The 20,632-nt window shown below is 42.8% G+C and overlaps 1 protein-coding gene across 1 annotated transcript in view; it reads right to left on the reverse strand.

Annotated features, from left to right (window-relative positions):
• Positions 1-20,632, reverse strand: part of gas7b (growth arrest-specific 7b) — a 63,509-nt gene that overhangs the window by 11,742 nt on the left and 31,135 nt on the right. The window contains exons 4-11 of the mRNA XM_028567072.1: positions 20,231-20,319; positions 15,126-15,176; positions 13,367-13,456; positions 9,815-9,930; positions 9,523-9,597; positions 5,628-5,706; positions 4,350-4,478; positions 3,644-3,767 (exon numbers count right to left, since the gene is read on the reverse strand). Coding sequence (XP_028422873.1) covers positions 3,644-3,767; positions 4,350-4,478; positions 5,628-5,706; positions 9,523-9,597; positions 9,815-9,930; positions 13,367-13,456; positions 15,126-15,176; positions 20,231-20,319 — 753 coding nt within the window. The remainder of the gene's footprint in view (positions 1-3,643; positions 3,768-4,349; positions 4,479-5,627; positions 5,707-9,522; positions 9,598-9,814; positions 9,931-13,366; positions 13,457-15,125; positions 15,177-20,230; positions 20,320-20,632) is intronic.

Raw genomic sequence — 20,632 nt, forward strand, 5'->3', positions numbered from 1 at the left:
TTGTGGCTAACTGTCCATCACCTCCTGTTAGCATAGTACAGGAGAAGCTCGCAGGCAGTTTTGACTTACATTAGCTGTTTAGGTTTAATTACTAATGTTAACTAGCATGTTAGTTAGCAATAATTAGCCTGTGCCCATGTTATCTCCTTACATACACCTACACTCTCCGTATCTGTAAGATTGGGAATGACTGAGATTTCTCTCGGCACAGCTACCAGAAGACTTACAACTTTTAGACACGTTGCTCACGTCACATTCTCTCAGTTGGAGGCTGCGCAGTAAAGCTGGCCATCACCGGAAAAGTGCTTCTAATAGCCTTCACTGGTGTCCGTCCAGAGCATTGACATATATATAATGGACCAACAGACCCCGTTGCTCTGGACGGAGACCATCGGAAAAACATCCCAGTGAAAACGTCACCATTAACGTCACTTCCCGTGGGAATCAGAGGTGGGAAACTTGGGCTAGATTTTGCTAACAGAGTTTCCCAGTTGGTGACGCGTTGTTGACAACTGACATTTGATGTAGGCGACTTTGGTTCACTGAAAATATTTCAATGACAATAACTGTTTATTGTGGACAAACGCCTCTGCCAAGAAACATACACAGACATAACAGGTTTCAAATTATTCATAAATAGGCCAACAACACCATCTGTGTCCTTTCCCGTTCGTTGTCTTGCAGATAACACAAACACCTGTCGATGTGCTCGCATAAGAAAACAGCAGCAAATCTTTTGTTATTGTGGCCTCCATGTTTTCACACACCTGATGCAACAAGTTGTTATACCAAACGGCAATATAACAGAAGAAGAAGAACACGCATCCCGACCATGTGAACGCTGGCAGTCGGAAAAACAACGTAATCACGGGGGCGGTCCCTGTTATTCCCAGGTGGCATGAACACGCCATTGATCCCGACTTGCTCTGACGTCATGCACACGTGGGCAACGATAATCTCACGAGATCAAGGCGGCCACAGGTTGGAGACGCAGGCAGCACAAGCCCCCAGGAACAGCGCCATGTCTTAAAGCAACCATGGGCTTAGCGGCCAACGATAGAACTGCACCCCTCTGGCCCAGAAAGACCTTTCCCATAGACTTTGAATGGCGAAAGAAACTTCTATATTTCAGCGGATAGTTTTTTTTGGGGTACATCAACTTACCAGCCCGAACACTTCAAGGGTCGTTGTTTAAAACGTCACATTTTTAACATTTACTAGTAGCCGAATCCAGAGTTATTAAACTAGGCATGATGAAGAGGATAATGGGCGTCCATTATGCAGCAGACCGGCGGGACTGCGCCCGCCCATGTTGCCCTGCTCATATGACTGTTCTCCTGAGGTCCTGTAGCTGTAATAATGGATATAGCTAATGGTTGTAATTCACCATGTGTTCTATTAATACATCCATGGTATTATCTTATGATACATCCAAGGGATGTATAGATTTATGTATGTATGCTGTAAAGCCTGTAAGTGATGAGAGATGAAGCCATGGATGTATTGTGAGAAGAAGCTCTGTTCACGTAACCTTAGTAGCTAGCGCTAGCTAGTAGCACGACATAATGATTACATCTCCTTGGTTGTCTAAATACTTCCATCGTTTATTTAGATAAGCATGTAAATGATCAGGAACAACGAAATCACAATGTTTAACGTTAGTGAATATTTTAGACAATGAGTTCATGAGTTCGCCACGAATACCATGGATGTATTAAGAGAACGAACTATACTTGTAAGAGACACGAGAGAGAAGCTCATGAACGAGCATGTTGCTACCGGTTGCTACAACAACAGAAACAAACTGTTGCTAGTGCGCATGTCCATCGTGATGTCATGGACCATTCAACTCGGAAGATCCAAGCTCCATGATTGCTTGGCCATAGTGGGATTCGTAATATTGCTCGCCACGACATGTAGTTACAATTTTCGAGAGGTGACATCAGGCTACGGCGTAGGGTCGGTATCTCCACATACCTAAGTACACTGTTACAGCATAGATTTAACACAGAAGCATAAATCACGCTTTACATCACATACTCCAGTCCAGCTTCTCCACACTTCTCAGATGATTTTGTCCAGAGTGATTCCTCCTCCTCTGCATATTTATTGCAGCAGCTGGAAAAGGATGTAGGTTACACTAGTAGCGACTTTTGATAATTTTAAGGAGAGGGGAGAACATTTTTCTTTGTTTGATTTCATTTAAAGTAAAGTTGGGCTTTGCTGTTGGCTTCACGACTCAATTTTAAAAAGACTGAGAAAAAAAGCGCTACCCTGCAGCCGCACAGAACTGCAGTCTGCAGACAGGTGTCTGACTTGAGTGAGAGAATTAAACAAAACCTATTTGCATAGGTTAACGCTGGGTTTTTAATCCTGGTGTCGTCTTTAAAGGCATGTTATGTTAAACTCGTACCTCCTATTGCTTTGCAAAAGGAAGACTAGTGAACCCACTGCCGGCAGACTGAAATGAATTGAACCGCTCCTCCCTGCTGTTGTTGAAGCTGCCTGTGAACATCTTAGTTTAATACAGTATATAATAATATATAATGTATGTATGTGTATGTGCATGTGTATGTGCGGTGAACATAGCCATTGGTGTGAAAGGGGTAGGAGTCTCATCAAAATATCTCTATAAAAAATTAAACTAATTTAAGTATGATGGATATATCTGCACGCATATTATTAATGTGCATGTATGTGTGTGTACCTGGAGTAAGTCCATGCCCACGCAGAATGTTTCTGACCCCCCTTCCCCTCCTCTACCATCCCTCTATTAAAAAACTCCCAGTCTGGCTCCAACTGCTGAAAGAGCTCACGACTCATACAAAAAGACAAACACAGCATCTCACTTCAAAGCCGATCTCAAGTGACCGCTTCCATGAAGGGCTGAAGAAACTGCCGAATTATGTCCATTAAGGTAACCATTTACTAAACTGTATGAGTTCTGCTGTCTGGTGACGTCTGACTTCTGGCTGGATTTAAAGCAGCGCTGACACAAACCACTGCTGATCATCCTCAGATCATCTCTGATAAGGGAGAATCCTGGTGGGGAGCGACTTTTATAGGGCGAATGATGAAATCCAGATCCCCATATTCAGAGGACTATTGCCTGTTTGTGCAACATGATTTAAAGCTAACTCTGGTCAAGCACGACATATCATATAACTCCTGAGCAGACTGTCATGAAATTTGTTTTCCCCATAGGATGATTCCAATGGTTTTAGCAACATTCCAGGCACGGCGCCAGAATTAACATTTTGATGGGTCGAAGTAATTTTGTTTGCCTTTGACGGTTTCAAACTGGTAGTCTCGCTAAAGCAGAAGGCGAATAGCGTGTCTGGTTGATAATAACAACTTTTAAAATCTTTTTTAAATTTTAAGAGCCTACCCTTCTGTAGTAAATCTGGGGAAACACTTGAACGCTTGAAATCTTTTGCCATGACAATTTAAAATATGGAAATTCAAAAGCACTTAACATACGTATTAACAAACTGTAAGCTGTGTTTGATCAGTATCAGCAGTCAACAGCTTATTTTGGTCCCACCATATCTTTTACATTCACAGACATATAAGAGCTCGCTGGGCAGTGAGACTGTGAGCCCACAGTAACCCTGGAGTGTGACCTTTGACCCCTGGCTCTGACCTGCTTGTGTGGATTTTCGGCGGGCCTTCTTGATGTCTTCTTCGATCTTGTTGCTGAGTTTGATCTCCAGCTGCTGAGTCTTGACCTCCAGCTCTTTCTGTCTGTCAGCCAGAGCTTTACGGGCCTGATGAAGACAAGGACCAGGAGTCAGAGCCACGCTCACATCTCACAGCTGCACTGATAGGAATTTATATTTATGCTAAAGCCCTCCTATTATCCCTTTTTTATGTAAATGCTTTTACATTTCCAGCAGAGTTTCAGGCAGTAAATCTTTTCTAAAAACATGTATGTAGTGTTCTGGGAACAAACATCATTCTAGTTCAAGTGATACAAGCTTATAGAATGTTACAGTCTGCTTCCACTAATCACAGTGATAATGCGTTCTGCCACACACTGTCTCAGTATCATCCATCATCCAGTGACTTATCACAGCCAACATAGCTAGTATCTTATTTCCTGTCCTGCTTTAAATGCTCTATTTATCAGTGAGAAACTGTTTTGTCCCAGATTTGACAGATGGTGGGATACAGATTTCCAGTTGCCTTCAGGCTTCAGCCAATTGCTTTTCATTGTACAAAAAGCAAAAAAACAGGCATCTGCTTATGGAAGAGATGTGGAATTTTAATCACCAGTGAGATGATTCCTGAAATCCTACATGGACAGAAGTAACATACTTCTGTGTCAGAGTTTGTGTGTTCGTGTGTACCTTCTCCACCGCTGCATAGCGACCAACCAGCTGCTTCCTCAGGTCAGCGATGTGATGGTCGAACCTCTTCATGTCCTTCTTAAAGTTCTCCCTGAAGGCCAGGAAAGGCTTTTCCACTTCACTCTGGAGCTGCTCAACACAAACACAAGCAATCATTCAACACCTCCCTCCTGAGGACTGAGTGAAGCACATGAGCAACACGAGGGAGAGACGTCACTCACCTCAGCAGACATTTTCCTCCCAAGACCTTTATTTAACAAGCTTGAACAATACCCACAAGGTGTAAACGACTTAAAGTAAACACTCGTGAGCTAGCTAAAAACAGCTTCTTCTAGTTTGTTATCTAGGTGTTAAGGAAAAAAAAATCAAAACGATGCCCAAGCGGGCGGAGAAAGCGCTGAGTGGAGGGGATGCGCTGAGTGGGCGGGCAGGGCGCCGAGTGGGGGGGCTGGGCACTGAGTGGCGTAGGAGGCGCTGAGTGAGGGGCGTGAGCGCTAGGTGGGCTGGCTGGGTGCTGAGTGGCATAGGAGCCACTGAGAAGGTTAAGCTAAAGAAGGTTAATAAAAAAAACAGCAAAGGAAGTGACGCTTGCCTCCAAGGCCCAGGACTAAGGCAATGATGTGAGGCTATTGTAAAGTAGTGGCCACAGTTGAAATTGCAGGTCACGTGACATTGCACATTTTTTTCTGCTGTCAAAAATTCTGTAAAACAATGAATATCTGTTTGTGTCACAAACACAATTTGAACCATAGGTTCAATACAATTGCCAAAAAGGCCAGATAATGTGAAAGCCTTAAAAACTTTTACCCAATTGTCTCTGGTGAGCAGCTTTTATTGGAATAAATGTGGCGGCATGTTGAAACACAATATCCAATTCTCTAAATACATCCACACTTCACTCTGGAGACAGAGATGCTACGCTCTTCCCATTGGCTTGCGGGCTGAGTGTCCCCAAGAGAGAGGTCTGCAGTTGTACTGTTTTGGCAATTGTAGACCAAAACTTCGCATTCTTTGGCAAAAACATCCACCAGTATGAGCTTATTGGTCTGACCCCCTGATGCTGAAAAAAAGAAGGCTCCTCAGCTGATCACATTCAGTTGAACAGTCATGTGACGACAGCCAGAATACAACAAACAGACCAAACTCTATAAGTCACAGAGAATACCAGGAGCAACAGGGGAAACTCTGCTGTAACGGGAAGAAAGCTCCAGTAGCACCAGACCCTGGGTTTGGGCATCAAGCAGCTGATTAAAGGTGGAGAAGAGTTGGAGGAATTACCTTTGAGGAGAACTTTAGGTGAACCTCAGCTTCGTCTGCCAGACTCTTCTTCAACTGGGCCCAGGCCTCCCCCAGAGTCCTGAGGACAGATAGGACACAGGCTGTTTAATACACACACACACACACACACACACACACACACACACACACACACACACACACACACACACACACACACACACACACACACACACACACACACACACACACACACACACACACACACACACACACACACACACACACACACACACACACACACACACACACACACACACACACACACACACAGGGTTCAGCAGCAGAGCTGGTGCAAAAGTTTACGGATACTAAAGTAGCCAGTAAATCTGGAGAGCAGTCCAGCAGATGATTAAGATGTATGGGACATGAGATATGGCTTTCAGCTTTGAACACAGATGGGGGCAGTAACACTGAGAAGGCTTGTATTGTTTTGTAGATAAGCGTTAAAATGAAGTTAGCCGAAGCACATTGCATGATAATTTAACATAACTTGTCTTTTAAATAGGTCACACGTGTGTTTTGATTTGGAGAAATTGAATGATTCATAATTAGCTGTGAGGAGAAAAGACTGCAGACAGGGTTTAGTCACCAAGGTTCAGGTCCAAGACTGAATGGAGACATGTGAGGAACACACGAAACATTCCTGAAACTGTCGGAGTAAAGTCACCTGCAATGCTACGACATCCAAATAGGTCTAAAAGATTTGTAGTTTTTAACAATGAAACTGAAATATTTTTACATCCTATGGTTGATGATTACCTTTTATTTTACAATACATCAAACCGTGCCGGTTATCCAGGCCGATATGGTTCTACTTGTATAGTCAGATTTAGTCATGGGACAGCCAGATGAGAGACCTGCATATGCATTCATATGAAAGCCTGAAAGTTGTGGTGTATGTTTTACGCAGGAGACAGTGGTTTGTTTGGAATGAAGAGCGTTGTAAGCCTGAGCAGAAACAAAGACAAGAGTGCGCCTACAGAAACTTAAAGTGGAGTTTTCTGTTTACAGTCAGTGTTACTCACCAAAACACTGTGTGTATCCCTGGGGTCTAACACATGGTGAATGGATCTTCCTTATACAACATTTTCAATTTGATTCTTTGAATCACGTGAAGAGATCTATTATGTGGTTAACTCAAGCCAGCTCATACAGGTACAGGAACTTAAAACATAGGAGCTAGAGGAAATGTAAGCCTTTGTTCACTTCCCATGACTCCAAGCTCTTGCACCACTCTAACTGCTATTAACAGAGTAAATGACATCCATCATGTCGCTACAGTCTGACAGTCCGAAGGGACAGACAATCGCTTGAGTACAAAATACTGTAACTCCCACCATGCAGTCCCTCCATCCAACAGAAGTGACACAGAGCATGACTGGTAGCATTAAAAGTGGTCACATGCCTCACAGCCACATCTCTACCAAACAAATGGTATATTCAGGAATAAATAGACGGCTGGTTCTGGGCTGGGCCGGTCGGATGCTAGGAACTGAGCAACAAAACAGTGATTGTCCTGTCTGACAACAGAGAAGAATGGAAGGATTGTGTCGCACTTTTCTGGGTGTGGGCAGACTGAGCTGGGTGGCATAATCTGGATTCTATATGGGACAACTCCATCCCACTTGAGTCTCTATCACCATGCTAAAACCAAGAGGGCTTATTGTATATGCATGTAAACAATGCTGGGGGGGGCAGCTAAACATGGCTTGCACCATGTTTTGGTCTGATATAAATGTTTAGAAAGGGAAATAAAGTGTATCAACTACTCATTTCTATAAGGTCAAAGTGAGCCTAGGCAACTTTTTCTGAATTCAGTAACTAGCACCACAGTAGCCCAAGTACAGAAGAGTCAGCTAAAGTTAACAAACTAACTTTCTGTTAGCTAACATTAGCTAACCAACCACCATACGCAGGCATAAGGTCTGTTTGATAAGGTAGTGTCATTAGAATTGTCCCACTCACACTAAACTATTATATCTATTCTGAAACACATATTTCTCCATGTATGCATTGCAGATAACTTGAATATTTCACTTGGCCTCTTGTTCTTTTTGAAGGTTATGTTGCAGCTTGTGACGCTGCAGTGATTCTGTCTCGTTGCTACACACTCTCCCTGCGTCCTCGTGGAATCTCTTAATAAAGACGAGTTAAATAACGATGCTGAATCACAGCTTCTTCTCTTAGTGGGTGTCTTCAGTTGGCTGTGCCCCTTCTCAGCTATCCTGTTAGCTTACTGTCCATGTTCTTGCATCCCCTCGGAGAATCAGACAAAGACTTGTCCTCAGCATGATGTCCCCTCTGCTGTCACACTGCAGGAAACAGGAATAGTAGCAAACTCTGTCTCGCTGCAGGGTTCCCCTAAAAGCCTCAACACACACAACTCAATGTCTGCCTCCTCAACTCAAATCTCATTTCCCAGCCACAGCTTCTGTGCTCTCTGATTTACAGGAAGCTGTACTGTTTCCCAGTATCACTGACCCAGACTCACGCCACCATGTTTTTTATTTTTTATTTAACATTTATTTATCCAGGTAAGTCGATTGAGAACAAATTCTCATTTGCAACAACGACGTGTCACATTCACATAGTTATACATTCATACCTGGAAGCTGCCCAGTACAACCACAGAGCTGGCCACTGAGCAGCTCCACTGGAGCGGTTGGGGTTAAGGGCCTTGCTCAAGAGCACCTCAGTGGTGGTAATGAGGGAGGGACAAGCGCTGCTCTTTTCACTTTCCCCCACCCAGATTTGGTCTGGGGATTGAACCGGCGACCTCCTCACAAGCTCGCTTCTTTAACCTTTAGGCCCCACTGCCCTTCCTGGTTGGCTAGTTGACTGGCTAGCTCACAGAGGAGCTGTCTGCCTGACCAAATATGCAACATAAGCCTCTATTTCCACCAACCAAAATCCCTCAGAACTGACCTTAGAGCTTCATTATGAAACTTCTAATAGAGGAAATAAGAAATTCTTCCTCTTATAAAGGAAAAGTTGAATACATGAGCACTACATGGCCCTCTTGCTCAGTTCAACACACTCACAGGCTATTTTGCAGTGGGTAGTTGGTCCGTAGGGGGACTTGAACCAGCAACGCTCCGGTTCCCAAGCAAAGTCCCATACAGACTGAGCTACTGCCACGGCTGGAATTGCTGAAGACTTTTCTTTAAATATTATATTATAATTTTGAATACATTTAGGTTAGAAATAAATTTTTCACTTTGAGCGCTGTCTGTCTGATTATTTGGCAGTTTGCTAACTTTATGACTCTTTATGACTATGTTTCATCATGATCCTGTAACGGTCAGGCTGCACACGGCACCTTTAAATGGAAAGTAGCAGCTACATCTGCTGAAACGCCTGCTGCTTTCTAGGACTGATCAATCTTTCACTGTATTTCCAGATGAAGGGTTTCGTTGATAAAAACTCAAAAAAAGAAAAGAAAAATAGACATTTCAAGCTTCCCACAGCTCAAAATGTCATATTTGACCAAACAACAGTCAAAACATATTCAACATGCAATGATATAAAACATAGAAGGGCAGAACTCTGGAACCAGTGGATGTTTGAAATTTGTTCTTGATAAATTTGTTTCTTTTCAGCCATTTATATATTTTTCCAGATTGTCAATCATCTGATACTGATCCTCTACAGCTTCATGGCTGAAATATGCCCTCTACGGTGCAATAAAGTATCACATTCATATTATTACACACTATACTGTGAAGGAAGAAGCCTTAAAACGCAGAATTTACAGCCTCCTCATCTCCAAACAGCTGCATAGTTGATGTGTAGTTTTTTCTAATTTTTAATGTTGATTCACATCTGTCAATCCGACCATGTGTGTGAGAGGCTACTGTCCTTCTCCTTCACTCACCCTTCTTCCTGGCTCGCCAGAGGGTTCTGGGAGAGCTTGGAGAGGTTCTTGGCGTACTCCTCTTCTATCTTTATCCTGAAAGGGAAGCAGAGAGTTTCATTATCACAAAGCCTTTACGCAATCTGACTGCTTCCATGTGTGTTTCCTGTGTTGTGCAACACAGTGATGAGCATGAATGAGCACAGAAAGGGGAAACGGTTTGTTTTAATGACAACTGTACGGTTTTCATGGCAACCTGAGGCTGAAGTAAAAAAAAGTAAAAGGGGAGATGGCTGAAAAAAAATGCTAATACCTTTCTCGTATGAACTCTGCCATCTCCTTCTGCATTTGTTTCCCCTTCAGCTGTTTCTGCAGCAAAACCTCAAATCCTGTGACGCAGCCGTTGCCCTGGGGATCCTTCTTATCGGTCTATGAGTTAAACACAGCAAGCACACGAGAAACACATTGAACAAACAAACACTTAGAAACGAACACGAGAACATCACACCTTGACCAAATCAACCGCCTGTTGCATTCTGGGAGAGAAGTCATGCAGATAAAAGATGCGTTAGTGGGCATTCACACCAAAAAAAGTGATCCAGTGAATTTCCACAGGGTGATGCGGCGAGGCTGATTATAAACCAGATTCCAAACCAAATCCATCCAACTACATACAACAAGTCAGTAATCAGATTTACCCTACATATGACCTTATTTTTTAAAGCTGCACCAATCATTATTTAACATTAGTCAACAGTGGATGAATGAATTTGTGTAATATGAGAGGTCTGCAGGGTCTCCCAGGCCAAGACCTTTTAGTAGCTAAAGAGACCAGAAGTTGGTGGTGACAGAAATGTAACATTATTAATGCTCAGCGTCTGGAAATTCTTTTCTAACACGTTAGCCATAACAACTTTCACAGTCATTTTTATGTTTTGAATTTGCTCCAATGCCCCAAGTAGACCGAAATATGAACTCATTCAGCACATATATTGTATAGCTAAATTGTACTGTTTACCTGTGAACAACAACACATGTAGAATCCTAGAATCAACTTTGTGTCAGACCGGTTAAAGTTTGAATTAAATCATTTGGAATGCAAGGAGGATACGCTACAAGTGTTAGTTGGTTGGGACTCCTAGCAAGAGCCTTCAAAAACCATGAAACATCCAAAACAGGGCAGCCCTGATCCTTATAAAGGCAGGTAAATATGACCCATCCTTCACTCCCTCCACTGGCTTCTGGTCTCATACAGGATCGATTACAAAATCTCTCTACTCACCACTACTCCTCAGTGCATCCACGGATTGATTTTAACAATGAAAATTGCTCTACAAATAAATGTATTATTATTATTATTATTATTATTATTATTAAAGGGACTCTAAGCGATGTCACACGTTTTTTAGTCAACAACATTTTTGGTCACATACAGCAAACATCTCCACACTATCCGCGAGCTGTCCGGTCCCCTAAACACACTGTAAAAAAACGTGGTCTCTGTTGACAGCCTAGGGTCCACACACGCCAACAAAAACAAAGTGGTCCAACCTGGACCATGCAAACATATACAAACCGTGTTCCAGTGTTCAACCAATAACGGAGAAGAAGGATTTGGGGTGGGGGGATAGCGGAAGGGATGCACTGAAGCACAGAAGGGAGGGAACGGGATGAGGAGGAGGGAGAAGCGAGCTAGTCTTTGTTTTGTTTAAAAAAATACTACAAGAAGTAATGTCACCCAACATCGCTTAGAGCACTTTTAAGTAATAATCTTTCATTTCAGCTCTGTTCACTGCTGTCACCGCACTTTTTCTGTCTGAAATCTTCCATGTTCATGCACCCATTAGAAACCGGGTTATGCAGGCCAGGAAATCAGGTTTCTCCTGAAATTATCCTCACAATTCAAGCTTTGCTTACCAAATTTCTCTAATCCCAATAATGGGTTTCTTGTTTCCATGATGTTAAAAGAATCTGATCTGATTTAATGCAGAAAGGGTTATTTAAGAGCATGTGAACAGACTGATTAGAAACTTGCATCAGTCTGAGTCCCAAAGCAGGAGGTTTGAGAGTGAGTGACTCTCCTGGCTCTGGTGTCCACTCTTTCTTTCCACTGGTTTGTCACCTCAGTGTGTATGACTATAGTGTGTTAGCCCCACACACCACACCTGGTAGAGATTACACTGCAGGGGTGGAGGAGCAGCAGAGGCCAGCTGGCTCACTGCACACCAGCCGCTTACATGTAATCTATATAATCTATCTATCTATCTATCTATCTATCTATATATATATATATATATATATATATATATATTATCCTACTGTGCTGTCTGTTGGATTTCATTAAAGTCTATGCTGATTGTCAGCATGCAGCACAGGCTGTTTTAGATAAATATGGACTCATGTTGAAAGATGAAAAGGGTCCGTGTCATTCATATTGACTCCAGATGTTCATTTAGTGATTTACTGGGGAGAGCAGCAGAGTCAACATAGGTAGAATCAACTTTTAAAGGGGAACTATGCAGTTTTTTTAGCTTTATTTACCTTAACTGAATAGCTTTGGAGTCATTGGAATTGTTATATGACTTTTTTCGGGTTGAATGGTGGTCGTCTCGCTTCCCCCTAGTGCCTGTGAGCGGAAAAACCACCCTTTCAACTTTCAGCCGGCGTGATATCAGGTATCGCAATGTAACGAATTGCTTCACAACACTGCACACACAGGAACCAGCTAGCTATAAGAACAAGGTAGCGATGGAGTTTTTCACACTATCGTCATGGCTGAGCCGGCAAAAAAGAAGCAGAAAGCTAGGAAAGCATTGTCGGAGGAAGAAAGAAAGAGAAAACGGTAGACTGAACGAGCGAGGAGTAAGATACGAGTAAACATCGGACCTGCGTTTTCAGAATGGGGAGAACTGAAACTAACAGAAGCCTGCAAATCCGATGCTGACCTGGCGTTCTTGCTGTTGCACATGTAAGTATCTTTGGGATAAACTCAGTTTAATCTTTGTATTTCTTGTTATTGTGAGCTCAGAATGTTTGCTATTGTCTGTAAAGGTTTTTATTATGATTGCTGTCTGTTACAGGCTTACTAGCTAGCTTACTAGCTGTCTACCTCAGTGGACATGGCTCCATGCGTTCACCGAGAAGATGGGAGGGGGGAGAGTCGGCAATGAGTTTTTACAACAGTGTTGCCAAATATCTATTCCAAAGCTGTAGGGGGAGCTCTATAGAGAAACATGCCGATGTGAGCAAAAAGCGATTGCGAAGCAAAATTGCCAAAACTGCATAGCGCCCCTTTAAAAGGATTTGTTAACACTTTATCTGAAGGGGTGCGCATAACCACAACAAGGCACTGTCATAACTATTCAAATAAGGTAAAGTCCGTGCAACAGTGAAATGCTCCGAAAAATTATTTAATAGTCCAGAATCAGGCACACAACTATGACATGACACCGTCACATATATATATATATATGAAGGAGTGTCAGAGTCTATGAATGTTTATGACTGTTGTCATTAGGTGTCATTTATTGGACAGAAAGCTTTGTTGCTTAAGTAACCGCTAACTGTTGCTCATTGTAGTTAGCCGCTAGTTTGCTCCGTTAGCTCCTCCGTCAGTCTAATGGCGGTCATGGTCCGGAGTCTCTAGCCGTGTTCATTGGGAGCTCAGCAGAGTCAGCTAAACTGCTAGCCTGTTTGCTGAATATAATGCACATTCAGCACTATAAGTAATGTACATCCATTAAGACAGACTAGACAAGAGTTCCCTGAGAAGTGTTACAATTGCTGGTCTTGATCTAACCCTCAGAAAAACCACAACCAGTTTCACATCAAATTTACAGCCTCGTAAATGCTGAGGTGAATTTACCCAGAAGAAGTCACAGTAGCTCCATTCGTTTGGTTTCAGCAGCTGTTGCTCCGGCATGCATGCAGGAGTTGGGAACGTCACACAGTTAATCTGAGAGAGAGGGGGGAGAGAGAGAGGGAGGGGGGAGAAAGAGAGAGATAGAGAGGGGGGGGGGGAGAGGAGAGAGGGAAAGAGGGAGGGCAGAGAGTGAGAGAGAGAGGGGGGGGAGAGAGAAGGAGAGGGGGGAGAGAGAGGTTTAATGAGGCACTTTAAAGTATCATGACAACTTTGCTTTGATACAGCACACACACACACACACACACACACACACACACACTTCAGCTTTGGTATTCAAGGTATTCTGCAGTCGTTGCTTTGGCAACACTCTCATCTTGGCAGCTCCGACAACACATTCAAGTAAGGAAGACATTTCCAATCGACCCAGGATCGTTGATTCACTTCTCACTATCTGGCCCGTCCTTTTTGGGGTTTATGGTTCAGCTCTCCATGGTACCGCACCACTCTGAACTTCTACTTTGGTTCACAGCAATCAGCAAAATGGATTCCCAAAAGATTGCCTTTAATTATCTTGGTGCTCAGCTTCTTCAGCTGCCAATTCAATTGGTCATGACAAGAAAAGGAAGAAAGGAAAGGAAGAAACAAAAAAAGGAAAGAAAAGAATCAAAAGCTATATTTTCACAATAATGATACTGACACCAGTTTTAGTGAAGACTCCAAGACAAACAAAGGGAGCTTTGTCTTCTCTCACATTCATTCCAATTAACCTCAGGAGGTAAACAGCCTGCAGAGAGGATGCACTTTTTTTATTCAATAGTTTTTAGTTCAAAACGTTTTGTGGCACCAGAGAGCACCCTTGTCTAATGGTGAAGCCACAGAAAATCAACAAATATGTATGATTCTGCTGACGACCTTTCCAGAGCTAATATTCAGATTGAAATACAGAAAGAAGAATTAAAAGGCTTGTAATTCAACTTTATCTTGGCTTAAAAATCTTATAATTAGTTTGAGGGACAGCTTTTTATTTTATCACTGCTGAGGTCCTGCTAGAAGGACTTTAACTTACACCGCTTCCTTTGGTGGAGATGAGGGCAAGGCTACTTCCAACAGCCTCCAATGAAGTACTTAGTTTGTTTGCATTCACACGCACACACTGGCACTTTCTTTCTGACCTTCCGTAACCTCGACCAGTTCACCATCCATTAAACCCCTCCTCCAAACAGTGAATGTCCAATCTTAGATTAACACTCGTAACAAGGCACGGCAGTGTCCAATCACCATAGTGCACTGCTCAGGGCAAGTCTAGACCACACTCTATGATTTACACCCAACACCCTACCTAGCTAAACTGCATCACACAAATACTTCTCCATGACTTTTTGCCTGGGACGTGTCCTGTAACTTTAGCCTCAGTCTTATAGCATGTATGTAGTTATAAATATTATTTAAGGCTAGCAAATGAAAACACTTCAAATGGATAGGAAACTCTGAAGAGGAAAATCAACTAATTTCCAGCTGTAACATAGTCCAGCTATAGTTTGTATATTGCCCCAGTGTGTTAAATATGTGTATTCATGTATGTTATACCAACAACTGAAGCAGCAAACATCAAACAAAATTAGTCTCATGGCCAATCTGACTTGACGAAACAGCATTTTCCCTTTCAAACTTGGGTGACAATAGAGGGGGGAGGGGGGGCTCTCCTCCTCCTAACCGGTAGAGAGCCGGTTAGGTAAGAGTTCCCGTTAGTTGTCCCACTCACCGTGACTGTGGTCTCCTTGTTGTGTTTCCTGGGTGACGTTGATCCCGGGCTCTGCGGAGAGAAGAAGGACGCTCCATCAAAATCTCCATCCTCCATGTCAGACATGACTGCTCCACATACACACACTGTCACTCACACGCATACAAACACAGTTGTTTTCTGGTGAGTGCTGTTACGTCTGTCTGGTTCTCTCTCTGCTGCTGCTGCTGCTGGTGTGTATGTGTATGTGTGTGTGTGTGTGTGTGTGTGTGTGTGTGTGTGTGTGTGTGTGTGGGGAGGATAGTTTTGCAGAGCAAAGCATGGCTTTCTCTTTGTGTGCGAGAGTGGATGTATGCATGTGTGAGTTTTAACTCTTAAGCTTAGAATAGAGTCATAGTAAACCAACAGAGTGAATGGAGGGGACAGAGATTAAAAAAAAATGAGAAAAACAAATGTATATGTACATGTACATGTAAATGTACATGTATAATATATATATACAGTTTAATTTTTTTTGAATAATGTGTGTGTGTGCACAAGTGTAAGAGGCAGCAAAGGAGAGAAATGAGGAGACAGAGTGGATATGTTGTGGGTGGATCCTGTATAACTGCACCCTGACTGCCTGGTTAATTATGACCAAGGGTGCAGATAGTGTAGGAGGGATTAATCTGCTCTAACTGCCATCAGCCTCTCCCTTAATGATGATACCCCTAAAGAGAGAGATGTGAAATGTGGAAGACTACGTCATACATCATTATTATCAAACACAGGCTGTGTTAAGATGCTAAAGCTGCACTACTCCCTATTTGTTTTACAATGGATTAAATTACTACATGCCTTGTTTTTAGTCTTATGGCCAGCTGTTGCTATTGATTGTATTTCAAAAATGCAAAAAATAGCCTTGAGCGACATTTTTTTTCTTCAATTTCTTCAATTCTTGTCAATTTCTTTACACACGTTGACCCAGAAGTCATTAATAATAGCTCATTAAAAAATGCAGTGGAAATATGACCCTTCAGTAATTTTACCCTTACTACAGTACTTTGAAAGCACAGTACATTTCACCGGAGTAATTTGAAGCTTGCGTATAACCCTGAATAGCATTTTCCTGGCTTTTTAGTAAATCAGCAACCCGGTGGGGCCGGGCTTGTCATGGAGCCCAGCCTGTAACACCGGGTCGGGTGCGCTGCTGTGTTGCCCCTGACCTGGTCTGCAGAGGCTGGCTCTGAGGACGTGGAACGTCAATGAGTTGAAACTTGTGCTGGAGGTGGCGCTCTACCAGTTAGCACTGGTGGGGCTTACCTCTACTCACAGTCTCGGTTGTGTAACCGTACTCCTGGATAGCTGTTGGGTGTGAGGCGGGGATACTCACAAGTCCCCGGCTGAGCGACGCTACGTCAGAGTTTACCCCAGTGGACGAGAGCGTCGCCTCTAGGTTATCGAGCAATACCGTTTTTTCAGGGCCGATACCGATTATTAGTAGTTAATGAAGCCTAATACCGATATTTGGAACAGATATTCATTTACAGTGAAAATGAAAATCTTTAAGTAAAAATTAAAATTTTGGAATGTTAAAAACTCCAACACAAAACTTTGTTTAAATTCTATTAATTAATAAATGAGAAACTTTGAACATAATACCCAGTAAAAGATAGTCAGAGGTGGTTTGCAATCAGCTCGGGTGATGGCACCTGAGACGGAACCCCCAAACTGTGTCACTCCACCCGGTCTCCAGTACATCCTCCCGGACCAACCAACCACACGACATCTCTTTTCAATCTCACCCACCATCCAAATCTGTTCCTATGTTCTTAGCATTCTATAATCAAGCATTCATTAAATCTTTAAATTATATATTGTTGTGGTGTGGTCCTTGCTAGTGAAGTCAGACTCAGTGGTGAGTGAAAAAAAAGCAGAGGGACAGACTCAGAGCTAGCCGAGCCAAAGTAGAACACTTTTTAATTATTAACTTTATTGGTTAGCAGGCAAATAAAACACTAATACAGATAATCTGCAAACTGCCTAAAACTGCCGATAATCGGTCTATCCCTAGTCGCCTCCCTACGGTTACGGGTTGTGGTTGGGGGGGTAGAATACTTTGACACCAGCTCAGAGTTCTTGGAGACCCTGAATGGAGACCAGGGGTCCCTTCTCGGGGATATCCAATCCCTGCACGTCCAAAGCTAGAGCTGTGTCTGGGTTCTCGGCAGTGAGTCGGACTTAAAGGTGGGGGTTGGCCTCTGCCAGGGCTGTGCTTTGTCCCCAATCTTGTTTGTGATATTCATGGACTCATGGGTGGTTGATTAACGCATATTGTTGCATGTTGGGCACTGCGGATTGGATCCTGTAACAGGCAGGTGGGTGTGACTGACCCAAGTATCACTAATGTGCACAGTCAAGAGGACTCACAGCGAAGCTGCTTTCTTAATGATTTAACCTGTGTTTTTGATCAGATAATGCTAAAATCAAATCTTATATGAAATCAGTTTGACTAAAATTACAAAATTATTGGTTTTATCGAGATTATATTAATTAAAATGTTCAATATAATGGGATGACTAATAAAGAACATCTGACACTCTGGGCCCTATCTTGCACCCAGCGCAATTTACTTTGTACACTGACGCATGTATCTTTTCTATTTTGCACCCGACGCACAGCAGACTTTTCCCTCCACAGACTCACGTCGGTAAATTAGGGAATGAACTTGCACTCCCGGGGGCGGTTCAGCAAAAAGAGGAGGCGTGTTCCGACGCAAACGTTCCCTAGTGCTATTTTGCAGTTTCAGAAAACAATTCCACCACTGACTTTAGACTAGGTTTTTCCTGGTCAGTGGCGGAATTGTTTTCTGAAACTGCAAAATAGCACGCGTTATTCAGTTGCTGTTTTAAGGTTGCATGCTTGGCCGTAATGTAGAGTGTGCACACCGTGAACAGCTTTTGCTTCTCTCATCTCACGGACCCAGCAGTTCCCATTTTTGCAAACCATACATACTGTAAATACAAAGGGAAAATATGACCTTGTTTACACAACATTTCCTTGAATCATGGATGTGTTGATGACATAAATGAGGAAATATTAGAGGACTTAAGGAAATGTGATGTTGAACTGCAAGTTCCAATGCCACTTAACCCAAATGCCCCAGCAGCAGCACGGGAGAGGAGTAGGGCTGTCCTCGACTAAAGAAATTCTTAGCCCCAATTAATGCTTTTTGGATTTTTCCCATCTTTTATTGTGTGACATAATTTTTTGTGTTAGTTAAAAACAAAATTTGACCCAAAATGGAGCTTTCTCTCCTGCCTAAAAACGGTTAGCCCATATTCCAGTTTGAAATTCCTCAATTAGTGATGCAGCAGCTTGTTTAAATTTGGTTAGTCTATATCGACAATGATTCATTTAGGGGATTGTTCCGCCGGATTTCCCTCATTTTCAGCCAGATGTCCCCTTCCTCTTTCTATGTGTTGGCGTTCTAAACTCTGGTGGATTTATGAGGACTATGCTTAACTGCTCCTCTTTAGGGTAAATCCAGACAGCTAGCTAGACTATCTGTCCAATCTATGTTTTCTGTTGCACAACTAAAACTACTTTTGAACATACACATGTTCCACCAAAACAAGTTCCTTCCTTATTTTGTAGAGGCACTGTGGCTCCGTCCGGTGCTTAGCACCGCCCAAGATGATTGTGATTGGTCTATAGAAATGCCAATAAACCAGAGAATGTTTTTCTCTGGCAATGCAAGACTAGAATTTGGTTCTCCAATCACAACAGAGTGGGCCAGCTGACCAATCAAAGCCAACGCCGTTTTCTTTTTAGGAAGGCGGGCCAAGACCTCAGACAGTGTTTCAGGTGGAGGAGCTGCAGCAATGGGCAATATGAGAAACATATGTTTTTGAACATCAAAGCATGTAATCCTATTCTAGGAGACCCCAAGAGTACAAATATGATGAATCAGTTGGACCGGACAACAAAAACCTGTAAAAAAACGAACATCCAAGAGACAAAAATGTCTAACTAGACATTGAGATTCAGGAGCTTCTGTCAGGAATGGTGCGTGTCCACGTCAGCGTGATTTCCACACTTCACAATCATTTCTATTTGGAGCAGCCGTGTAATGCATTCTGGTACTGCGCAGGTAAAACGGCCGTTGAGTAGCCCACTCCTCATTTGCATAAAGTTGAATCCAGGCAACTTCATGCAAATGAGGAGCGGGCGGCTCGGCTTGACACCTCTCAAAAGCTGACGGAAATCTTTTACACTGACCGTTGTCGATCTGAAATGAAGACAGATTCAGCAACTGCATGGGCTATTTTTGTTTAAAATTGTGAACTATTTTTAAAAAAGAGATTGTATTCCAAACAAGCTGCCATGTTAGTAGGTTTTGAAATCTGGGAGCAGCCAGCCTCACGTGACACGTTCGTCCAATCAGCTGCAGCCATCACATTTGTAGGAGGGTGTAGCCTGTTTTCTTTGTTTGTCATTGGTCAGTGAAGAGAAACTGGTGGTAAGCCCACTAGCGTGCAATGCTGGGAAGCGGGGCGATCCCTGCCGTGAAAACAACGCATGTACCATAAGGGCTGATGCTGAAATCCTCAGACAAGGAATGGAAAGAGACTCGGTTGTTATTGACCAAAGTAGGAAGCGGCTCTGTAACCGCGCTGTAATCGGCGTCATGCCCTGCCTCCTGCACGCTCTACCCAGGAGCAACCAAATGGAGGATTTCCAGGGAGTGAGAACACGTTTGACACGGACAATCTCCTGTTGTGTGCTTCATGTGAGGAAGGGAAACTCCATACAATGTCCAGACCTGGTTCATCTGACATTGTCTGGAGTTAATATCAGAAAAACGTCTCTCTCTCTCTCTCTCTCTCTCTCTCTCTATCTCTATCTCTCTCTCTCTCAGGATTATCCTGTTAGTTTGATGACATCATCTGTTTTAGTTCAAATGCAAATAAGGTGTACTGTGCCTGAGAAATGACATTGATATAAAAAAGGAAGTAGCATGACGTTGATATGGTTTAATGGAAACTTTACCCCTTTTTTTCAGCCAGAGTTTGTCTGTCTTAGACTGTGGTGGGCGTGCAACATGTTGTACAGGAATAGGAATAACAATAGTCAGACAGCTTTACCTGTGGCTCTGTACTGCTCTTCCTAACCAGACTGCTGTGTGAATGTTCCACATGATGCAAGGGACTACCACCTGAGTGAAATCCATTCACTGGAGAGAAATAAGAGAAAGAGGGAGATGTCAAGACAGAGACAGAAATAAATGTAATTAGTTCTTTGGTGTCTGTAGATAAGGCTGTAAACCTGTACTGATCCACGGACAATTCATGTATCTTTATCAGTCAGAGTCAAACCAAGCCAATGCTTAACTGTCCTAAAAGGGCAAAAACAGAGATCTGGGGTTGGGTTACAATATATGTAAATCCATGACTAACTTTGTCTGCAAAGTCCTTCCTAAAATCTTAGTAACTGCTAGTTTCAAACTTACAAACTAATCCAAATTGTCAATGAATGTCTTAGCTACT

This window comes from Perca flavescens, chromosome 21, assembly GCF_004354835.1.
Source record: "Perca flavescens isolate YP-PL-M2 chromosome 21, PFLA_1.0, whole genome shotgun sequence".
Taxonomy (NCBI): Eukaryota; Metazoa; Chordata; class Actinopteri; order Perciformes; family Percidae; genus Perca; species Perca flavescens.